Below are 11,326 nucleotides of genomic sequence, written 5' to 3' on the forward strand. Positions count from 1 at the left end.
CTTGACAAATACACTGAAGGCTAGTTCTTCCTTCTTCTGATAATTTAACTAAAGATTAATTCAAGCAAATTTAGATTTAAGGAGCCCAGAAGAGAATTCTGAGATTTAAACTCTTTTCTGTCTTTAATCATTATTTCAACTGCTTTTTAAAAAGGAAAAACTATGATGATAATTGCATGGAAACTGCCAGTGAGAATTAGCGTATGTAGCAATTTTTTAGAAAAAAATTTTTTTACTGTCTCCACCCAACAGCTATCTACTGATTTGTAATGAACCCACCCAATGGCATCTAGGTGCAACACAAAAAGTCTTCAAAGCATTACAGCAGCCTCAGTAGGACCTTGTTTTCTGTTCCTCCCATTCTTTTTAAAAGATTGTTTCTGATGCTGATTAAGAAGGGGATATTGACAGTTAATGTCTCGTTACTGCCCATACAACAAACCCCTCTTTTTGAGAAAAGAAAAAAACCACCACCACCTTAAAACTCGGGAGTGGTAACTTGAAATGTGTTTAGTGCATCCTTTTCATTTCTGTGTATCAAGTCCAAAGAGTGAAATATGAAACATTCATTTAGACCACGAGGGACCAATCATTTACTCACATTAGTTCCATTAAATTTAACGGGACAACCCACAAGCTTAGTTATCTGCAGAATCCGACACCATTTGTACTTTAAACTATCCTTTTCTTATTTTTCACTCAACTAAATGGTGGAGTGAAAAATTACTTTCACTGTGATACAAAAAATTACTTCTTCAAAATCCAGGCAAAATAGATAAACCAAAAGTGAATTTTCCTCAAACCGCTCAACTCATAATTTGAGCACGTAATTTCCCTGAGTAATAGTTTACAATTATAACATTCTACACTAAAATTAGCATGGTGCAACAAATTGTACCCATAAGGATAGTGGCCCTGATTGTGAAAGTCATGAACAAAAAACACAAGAATGTTTGCTGATGTTTGACATTGTACTCTTCTGTTAAATATCCTACAGTGAAGCCTCACAATGATCTTAAAAAGACCAGAAAAACTAACAAGAAAAATTGTGTTTTAGATCCTTCAGTCTGAAAATGCAGCAAATAGCAAATCTTCAGTGCTGTGGAAACTTACATCACATCAATATAATGCAGTCTCAACTTGGAAGATAAAATAACTGTTTTGTGTCTAAACAAATTTAAAACTATACCTATGTGAAATATATGACAAGCAACATATTCCTATTAGCAAAGTGAAATTTGAGTACGTTGCATTATTTGTGTTTCAAAAATATTTTCAGTTTACATTTTTTTCCACTGATAAGGATAAACCAAAGTCCACAGTCTCAGAGTACTGACAGAACAGTAATTACTTTTCAAGCCTTTATTTGTGTGGAAATCCACAGGATATCAATTGTGAAAAGTTACTTTGGACATCAAATGCTTGTGCAGATATTTTTCTAGGTTAGGGGAGATGGCATCACATCAGTTCTCTTCATGGCTGTTACATATTTATTCATGGTATTTTATTCTCCACATCATCACAGGCTGGAAACATTCAGTTATGAATGAATAAGCTGAAAATACGCAAGCATGAAAATTGTTCCTTCTCGAATTGCTATTCCACCAAACCAGTGGTTAAAATATCTACCCAATCTAAATATTCAGTTTTTTCTAATTGCAAATGTCATAATTTGATGCACCCATTTTTCTGTGACAAAATAAATTAGAGTTACTGGTTCCTTGCTCCTTTTCAGATGTACTGAAATGTATTACAATATGCCTCTAAAGTTAAGGTCGCGCCAGAATAAACCTCTACAAAATTAAATGCTTCCTTCACAATCCGAAGGATTCACTATCTCATAGTAGTAAAATGTGCTAATATAATAATAGTGTAATTATATGAATGTTTATTAGAATAATGACATTAAAAATATATTGTACTGTTTGAATATTACCATTTTTTCTTACAGAGTTGAAAGTAAGGGTTTGAGTAAAAGTATTTTTAAAAAACTGACAAGAACTGAGGCAACACTGAGTCCTGAAGTATCTGCTGTATTAAAGATGTCTAACGAGAACATTTCGCTTCTTTATGATTCAGGCATTTGACTCACAACACAACAGAGGTGTTCAATGCATTCTGATTATAAACTTTGATAGCAGTTTGAAATATTTCTTTAGAGTGGAAACTATACATACCGTATATACTCGATCATAAGCCAGTTCGTTTATAAGCCACCCCCCGCCAACCCTCAGCCCCCCAAGATGGATAAGTAAAAATGGAAAATTTAACTCGTTCATAAGCCGACTCTGTAATTCAGGGGTCAGCAAACTTTGACTCCCGGGCCATCAAGATAAGCTGCGGAGATGGTTTGTTTACCTCAAGCATCTGCAGGCACGGAGGTAAACCTAAGTAAAGAAAATGTCCGGTGTGCCAGCTGCTTACCCTGATGGGCTGGGACAGCAACTGGTGGGAAAAAATTTTGTGGGGGAGAAGCTGGGGGTCAGGGGAGTAACCCCTGTGACCACCCTCCATATGACCCCACCCCTAGCCCGGGACCCCCACACTCTCCCCATCCCATCCCATCCCTTTCCACCTTATCTGGGGAGGGCCAGAGGAAGATGTGTCTGGCCTGGCTGGAGCTGCTCCGGCAGGCTGGGCAGTGCAGCCGCAGCCTGCTCCGGTGGGCCAGACCAGACGGCGTGGCCACAGCATGTTCCAGCGGGCTGGGCCGGGTGGCACAGCCACAGACTGCTCTGGGGGGCAGGGCGAAGCGGCATGGCTGCAGCCTGCCAGCCCCGAAGCTGCAGCTGCTTTGGAGGTTGGGGAGAGAGCACGCCAGCCTCCGCCTCTTCCCTTCTGGCTCTGCTGCCTCTCCTTGCTCCCTCTGTTGGGGGGAGGGGCTGTGTCCCACCTCTCCTTCTCTGTACCTGTTCATAAGCCAACACCCATCTCTGGTGCTTCCCTTTTTAACTAAAAAAAAATTTGGTTTATGAACGAGTATATACGGTAAGAAGTAATGTCAGTTTATAACATGGTAAGACATAAAAATGGAGTTATTATCCAATTACCCCCAACATACACCCACAGTTACAACTAGAGTGGGATGAAAACAGAATATTTTCCTTTTTTATTTGTTGAATGCTGACTATGAGTGTAGGGGAGGATGTTTGTTGAATCTACTTTCCCTTTACCTGTAGTATTGAGATCCAAGACCAGATGTGGTTCTGGTAGTGCACCATGGGCCATTAATACAAAGGTGAGCCTGAGAATGCAGAGAAATTAGAACACAGCCTCCTAGAACATCCAATACTTCTCACTCTCCCTTTATCGTGGATTGGAAAAAAGATACTTGGTAGCAGCTATTATGGGTATTCAATGGGGTTTGTTTTTTTTAAACTGAGAGAACAAACTACTGAAAATTACAATTATTTGAAAACAAAGGCAAATGTTTGTTCCATCCTAGCCACAAAACAGAAATTAATCAAGTTAGCGAAACCAGGAGACTAAACTGTACAGTCAGTATATAGGCCCATTTTGATTATGCTGTAAAAATGTCAGCTATGTTACTGACTCCCAACATACATACCAATGGTATTATATCAGAATTAAAAACTAAAAGTCAATAAAATAGTGCACACTGTGTAAACAAAGATTTAAGGACAGATTTAGCTATTGTGATTTCAGCTTATTCTGTACCTATTTAAAAAGCTGTCAGAAGGCTCTTTCCCCTTAATTTGGCTGACATACAAGTGTAAAAACGCATATCATGTTCGAATAGCATAAGGCTACATGTGCAGGTACAAACATTCCAACATACACACATACATATATACAGTATATAAACATATATGCTGCATATCACCAACATCATAGTGAAGTCCTACCACTGCTCCCAGCTAAAGTCATCTCCTCTACCAAATACAAGAAAAAAGCCTAAAATGGTAAGAAAAATGACTGCATTGCCAGCTAGCACAAGACCACAGGCTCCCCACTTGATCTGAAATACAAGATGAGAATAAAAAAAATCCTTAGTTGGTTTACATGATGTGTACAGATCTGTGTTACTTTCATGCATTAGATAAGCTAAATGAAATATTACACATGGGTGCTAAAAGCATAGGGGAAAAGACCAACATACAATTGATTCAGTTCAAGCATTCAATTAGCAACCACTGAAGTAATGAGTATTATACTTATAAATTCTCCCTTCATTAGACAGTCTTCTTCAATACACTATCTTTCAGAACTAAATAATTATCTTAAAGCAGAATCCTCTTGACAAAAAGAATAATAAAGGATACAGAAAATTCTTTCAAGCTCAATGCTTTCTCCTAGTTTCTATGCATTACAGATTGGAAGATATTCCATAAAATCAAGGCAAGGAATAACAATGAACAATAATTTGCAAAAATAAACAGCAATAGTTTTTTGTAGCCAAATAATCCCATGCCCCAGCCTTAAAAATATTTTGCTCTTAGGAGATGTTGCTAGGGATTAGAGTACCCTCTTGTGGGCATTTCTGGTTTTGCCTACTGTCAAAAACCTACAATTGATAAAACAATTTGTTTCTATAGAGTGTCCTTCATACAGAGCATTACAAAATACATTAGAATGAAGTGTACAAAAGCCTAAGTAAAAGAGGAAGTCTCTAAAGTGATATTAAGAAAATAAGTGTTTCAGTAGTTTAGCAGCAGGGAGGAAAGAGTTCCACAGACATGGCAAAGAACCAGTGTCAGACTGAATCCATCCCACAGAGGAGCAGCTCAGGGATGGGGCAGAGAGGAATGGAGTTAGTAGGTGAATAAAAGGTAGGGTAGAGCAAGTCTGTGGAATGTTTTGAAAACCAGGAAGGTAGTTTTTGGACATATGGTCCTATTTCTTTAAGCAAGAATTCCATTTTATTTCACATAATTTTGGATGCCCTAAACTGCAGTAAACAGAAGTTTTAGAAGACCAAAATAAGAGAGCTGTAATACCCAAGACAGGAAAGGAACAGGCATAGATACAGATTTCAGAAGAGCCACTATCAAGAATTCTGGACATGGGAGCAGGTAGACTAGTTAAGGATCATAAGGGATGAAAACAAAGTTTGTGAACAGAAATGACTCCAAGATTTGAGCTGAGAAGAGCAACAATACAAGCTAGGCAGGGACATAAAAACTGTCAACAAATGTGCAACAGTAGTAAGTTTCTTATAATAAGAAAGAGTCAGCAGAACGTACCGCTTCAACACGTGCAAGGATTATAGGCAATCCAAAGGCAGAAACAACAATTCCAGTTGTGAAGAAATATGCCAGTTCCCTGCAGGCACTGCTAGCTGCATCAGTGTCATCGCTCACTCTTTTTGCAATGAAGTGAGGAATGGGACAAAGGACATAAAATATCAAGACAAACAGGGGCCAGTACACGCTGTGGGAGAAAAAGCCCCAAAGAGAAAACAAAGTTACTTTTCACACTGAAATCAAATCAGAGAGACAACTTTATAGATTTCAAAGGGATTTTCACATGCACAAAATTAAGTATGCATCTTTGTAAGATCAGGACCAATCTTTGAACTAAAAAATCTATTTTTTAGCCTTTATTGATCAGAAAACAATTGATATGTAAGCATGTTTAATGTTTTTGCCCTTCAGTCACTATTGGAAAAGTGTATATCTAATAGTTAATCTTAAAACTCAGTGAATTTTACAGTTATTTTTATATACTTTTTAAAAAATAAACCATCTGGTTGTTGTTTAGAATTAGTGAAATTTAAATATCATTTGTATTTTTTTATATCAGATAAATTCACCTCTACTCCATTAATTCGGTATTACTATTTTAATAAAATCAGTAAAATATAGATTAAAATCAAATCAATACTAGAGAAATCTACTGCAAAAATACTTCTACAAAGTTAAAACTACTGACTCATTAAACAATACCATAGTTCTACCCAACCGAGATTCAGTACACAATGATTTTAGTCCAGTTTTCACAGGAGTTAAACATCAATGAAAATAGTGTATTTATAATAACTAGAGCCCCATTACCAAGTGTTGGTTCTGGACATTACAGTGGGGTTCTAGGATAGTAGGATTAATATGAATAATCGTAAATGCAAAGCTAAATGGGTTACAAAGCCATCCAATCAGAGTCCACAATTCTTAGTTAACTACTACTGAACTTATCTTTTAGCTAGTAAAACAGTAGCTAAATGTGCATACTGCAAATTATACGGGACCAACATACAATTAGACTGCATGTGTGTATTGATATGGGCAAATCAAGAACAAAATTAGAACAAAGTCAATTTTTATTTTTGAACTGAATTATTTCTTACCCATAATATTCTAGGGCACATCCCAACATAAGAAACGTTAGACCAATGGCTCCACTGAAGGATAAACCAACAAGGGCTGTAAAAGAGCAAAGAAATGGATTGTTATGCTGAAAACTCAAAACAAAACAATAATTATTATAACTTTAAAAGGAAGTCATCCTGACACTGCCACAGCAAAATTTTCTCCTAAGAGTCAGTAAAAATTGCCCTTGACTTGAACCAGCAGCTGCAATACAAAGTGATTCATTATTTCAATTCATTGTGTGATTTGGTTACTAATGATCATTGTAGCAGACAGGTACATTCCTCATTAATTTGATTTTTATTCTTCACCTTTTCTGCTCGATACCATATTCTTCCTTGAATGACCATAGCAACAACTTATCGATGCTTCAAAATAGAAGTTAGGGGATTTTTACTCTTTTTAAAGTTTCATAAAAATCTAATAATAGCATTTTTATACATTGCGAAATCAAGACACACCATAACACAAATAAGGCTTTTATTTGACTTTAAACTGTTCCCTACAGTGTTTGCAATCCACACTGTAGCACCCTAAGAGTGCATGGAAAGCAAAAAATGAAACCAGCAAGTCTCTCTCATTACCCCCAAGCCAAACAAGGCCAAAGTATCATCAGATCCTGATCTTTGAGGATATGGCCTTTTGTAACATCACCTCAAGCCTTTCAAAACTATTCACAACTTTTACAGATGTCAGCCACTTCAGGGAATACCTGCTGAAGGATGGAAGCCCTGGGGAGCTACTCCAGGGGCAAAATGAGAAACAGGATCCAGAGAACTGAAGGGGACCAGATTTGGGGACAGGGAGGATGGGGAAGAATCAGAGGTGTGCAAGGGGGCTACAAGGGAGAACTGGGGGTGTCCAGACTCAGAGGCGAGGAGAGACAGTGGGGAGAAATGAGGGATGGGTGTCCAGGACAGAAGGAATGGGAGAATTGGGGATGTCAGGTAAGGGGGAGAGTGAGGTGAGGAGGAACTGGGGGAGGGTGACCCAGCGAGGGAGAGGCAATGAGGCTCGGGGAGGAGGGAACAGGAACTCTGTGATGTCGTGGCTCCAAAGGAGGAATCGGAGTTTCCAGACTCAGGGTGGGGGGAATCAAGAGTGACAAGGCTCAGGAGGGTATAATGACTGGGCAGGGAGGGAATCGAGGGGTGATGAGCCTCATAGTAGGGAAACGGGGTGGGCAATCAGGGTGTCCAGGCTCAGGAAGGTATTGTAGCGGGAGGGGAGGGGGCAATCAGGAAGTGATGAGGCTCAGGAGGAGGAATCGAAGTGTCCAGGCTCACAGGGCGAGGGGAGAATCAGGGTGTTCAAGGTAGGGTTGCCACCTCTGGTTGGATGAATTCCTGGAGACTCCAGGACAATCCTGGAGGCTTGGCAACCCTAGTCCAGGTTCGGGAGGGTACCGTGGCTGTGGGGGTAAAGGGGGACTAATGGGGTTAGGATGCTGGAGGGGGAATCTGAGTGTCCAGGTTTGGAGTGGCTCAAAGAGGAGGAATCAGTGGGGGGAGGTGTGATGAGGCTTGGAGATGAGGGTATCGGGCTGTCCAGACTCAGGAGAGTAGGATGTTTGGGAATCGGGGGGGTGATGAGGCTCGGGGGGAGGGAATCGTAAGTAATGAAACTTGGGAGAGTATCGTGGCCAGGAATCGGGAGTGACGAGGCTTGGAGGGGAAGAATCGGGGGGTGACGAGGATCAGAGAAGAAGAATCGGGGGGTGATAAGGCTCGGGAGAGTATCATGGCTGGGATGGGCAATCGGGTTGATGAGGCTCACGAAATGAAGTCAGGAGGGTGAGGATGCTCGGAGGGGGAGTCGGGGGGGTGATGAGGTTTAGGTGAATATCATGGCAGGGGTGAAAAGGGGGAGTGATGAGGCTCAGGGGCAATGGGGAGGTCAGGGGGTGACGAGGCTCAGAGACGGGGAATATCATGGTGGGGGGACAATTGGGGGGTGATGAAGCTCAGAGGGGGGAAGTCAGGGGGTGATGAGACTCGGGAGAGTATTGTGGCAGGAGTGAAAAGGGGGAGTGGAGTGATAAGGTTCGCGGGGCAATGGGGGGGTGACAAGGCTCGAAGGGGGGAGACAGGGGCGACAAGGCTCGGGAGAGTATAGTGGCGAGGGTGAAATGGGAGAGTGACGAGGCTCGGGGGGGTGACGAGACTCAGAGAGGGGAGTCGGGGGGGTGACGAGGCTCGGGAGAGTATCGTGGCGGAGGGGAATGAGGGAGTGAAGAGGCTCGGGGGGAATGGGGGGGTCGGGGTGATGAGACTCAGAGGCGGGAAATATCGTGGTGGGGGACAACTGGGGGGTGATGAAGCTCGGAGGGGGGAGTCAGGGGGTGACGAGACTCGGGAGGAAGTCAGGGGAGTCACGAGGCTGGGGGGGGGCAATCGGGAGAGGAGGCTCGGGGAGGAGTCGGGGTGGAAATCGGGGGGTGACGAGGCTCTGACGAGTATTGTGGCGTGGAGGCTGTCAGGGGGGTGCCGAGGTCCGGGGGGTGACGAGGCTCGGAGAGGGAAATCGGGGGGTGCCGAGGCTGGGGGAAGTATCGTGGTGGGGGGGCAGTCGGGGGGGTGATGAGTCTCGGAGAGGGGAGTCAGGAGGTGACGAGGCTCGGGGGAGGGGACAATCGAGGGGGTGAAGAGGCCCGGAGGGGGGAGTCAGGAGGTGACGAGGCTGGGGGGGGAGCAGTCGGGGGGGTAAAGAGGCTCGGAGGGGGGAGTCAGGAGGTGACGAGGCTCGGGGGGGGACGAGGCTCGGAGGGGGGAGTCAGGAGGTGCCGAGGCTCGGGGGGGGAGCAGTCGGGGGGGTGCCGAGGCTCGGAGGGGGAGTCAGGGACGGTGCCGAGGCTGGGGGGGACAATCGGGGGGGTGCCGAGGCTCGGACGGGGGAGTCAGGAGGTGCCGAGGCTCGGGGGGGGACAGTCAGGGGGGGTGCCGAGGCTCGGAGGGGGGAGTCAGGAGGTGACGAGGCTCGGAGGGGGGACAATCGGGGGGGTGCCGAGGCTCGGACGGGGGGGTCAGGAGGTGCCGACGCTCGGGGGGGGACAGTCGGGGGGTGCCGAGGCTCGGACGGGGGAGTCAGGAGGTGCCGAGGCTGGGGGGGACAATCGGGGGGGTGCCGAGGCTCGGACGGGGGGGTCAGGAGGTGCCGACGCTCGGGGGGGGACAGTCAGGGGGGTGCTGAGGCTCGGACGGGAGAGTCAGGAGGTGCCGAGGCTGGGGGGGACAATCGGGGGGGTGCCGAGGCTCGGACGGGGGGGTCAGGAGGTGCCGAGGCTCGGGGGGGGACAGTCAGGGGGGTGCTGAGGCTCGGACGGGAGAGTCAGGAGGTGCCGAGGCTCGGGGGGGGACAGTCGGCGGGTGCCGAGGCTCGGACGGGGGAGTCAGGAGGTGCCGAGGCTCGGGGGGGGGGACAGTCGGGGGGGTGACGAGGCTCGGAGGGGGGAGTCAGGAGGTGCCGAGGCTCGGGGGGGGGGGACAGTCGGGGGGGTGACGAGGCTCGGAGGGGGGAGTCAGGAGGTGCCGAGGCTGGGGGGGACAGTCGGGGGGGTGCCGAGGCTGGGGACACTGGGGAGTTCCCCGGGACACTGGGTGACGGTCTCTGGGGCAGGCCCCGGCCGGCGCCGCTCGGTACCTTTCACCCCCGCCATGGTCGCGGGGAGCAGAGAACGGGGCGCGAGCTCCGCTTTTCGGGGCGGCGAGCGGATCTGCGGCCTGCAGACACTTCCGGCTTCCGCTCACGTAGACACCTCCCCCCTTAGCTCCGCCCCGGCCCAGCCCACATGGCCACAGGGGGCGGGGCCGTTAAAGGGCCAGCGGGGCGGCACCCCCGCTCCGGGGGCAGCCCGTGTCTATCCCCGCCCCGGCAGCGGGTGGAGCCGCGCTTGTGGCCTCCCCCCGTGAACCGACCCTCGGTTCGCACTGACACAACCGGGGCTGTTTGCAGCCGAACCCCCGCAAATCTCCTCCCCAGCGAGCCCCTGAAACCCGCCAGAGCCAGCCGCAGCGGGAGGGCGGCGAGGCCCGGGGTGTTTCCTTGCGAGCGGCGTTGGGGGCCGGCGGCTTGCGCCTTAAAGCGCTCGCGTGGATTGGGCTGGCGGACTCCAGCGTGGGACATGGCGCTGGCAGGCTGCTTTCCTCCCACTCCCAGGAGGAGGAACCTGTCCCAGAGAGACTTTTTCCTCCCACGTGTTTCAGTGTAACAAGCATTGGACAGAGAAGAGTTTTGAGCAGCCTGAGTAACTATTGCTGCTGCTACATAGAATGTCAGGGCTGGAGGGGACCTCAGGAGGTCACCTACTCCAACCCCTTGCTCAAAGCAGGACCAATCCCCAACTGGCCCCTCAAAGATTGAACTCACAACCCTGGGTTTAGCAAGCCAAGGCTCAAACCACTGAGCGATCAGGTTTTGCTTCTATTTACTCCCCTAATCCTGCTTCTTCCCCCATCAGCCCTGTTAGAATCTTGCAGGAAAAGCAGGTAGACAAAGTCTGCAATTCTCACCTGAAAAGAGCCTCAAGAAAAAGTTATTTTTCTAGAAGCCTTCTTGTAGTGTTGCCCCTGCCTTGGCTCATCTAAGGAAACAGTCCTCCAGAAGTCAGCTGGTTTGAATTTAATAATAAAGTTGTGGTCTACAGCCCCCTGATGGTATGAACCTGAGGTACCACAAATCCGGATCAGGGGTTGCCACCTAATTAAAACATGAGCACCAAATTTATTAATTTGTCTCCTACAGAAAACCAGCATCAAGATTATCCAAGTGCACTACAATTTATTACTTAATTAGATCACTCTTGCTGAAAGTCATAGTCACTGACATGGGCCCATTAAATGAAGTTTGCCAATTGTGTGGTAGTGCATTAGGAGAAGAGAAGGCTAAACGTAGCAAAACAAAATGAATTGGTAGACTTTGTGGCAACTAAGAAATTACACACTCCACTGTTCTTGGTGAATGTTTGATAGAAATGGCAGCAGTATGAAATGTTATGAACACTG

At 46.4% G+C, this 11,326-nt stretch overlaps 1 protein-coding gene across 1 annotated transcript; it reads right to left on the reverse strand.

Moving 5' to 3' along the window:
- Nucleotides 1–1,347: 1,347 nt before the first annotated feature.
- Nucleotides 1,348–10,087, reverse strand: LEPROT (leptin receptor overlapping transcript). Its single transcript, XM_050963680.1, has 4 exons — nucleotides 9,966–10,087; nucleotides 6,305–6,380; nucleotides 5,205–5,391; nucleotides 1,348–3,979 (listed from the first exon to the last, which is right to left on the reverse strand). The coding sequence occupies exons 1-4, from the start codon at nucleotides 9,979–9,981 to the stop codon at nucleotides 3,863–3,865; spliced, it is 396 nt and encodes a 131-aa protein (XP_050819637.1). The 5' UTR covers nucleotides 9,982–10,087; the 3' UTR covers nucleotides 1,348–3,862.
- Nucleotides 10,088–11,326: the final 1,239 nt, after the last annotated feature.

Source organism: Gopherus flavomarginatus, chromosome 7 (assembly GCF_025201925.1).
Source record: "Gopherus flavomarginatus isolate rGopFla2 chromosome 7, rGopFla2.mat.asm, whole genome shotgun sequence".
Lineage (NCBI taxonomy): Eukaryota > Metazoa > Chordata > Testudines > Testudinidae > Gopherus > Gopherus flavomarginatus.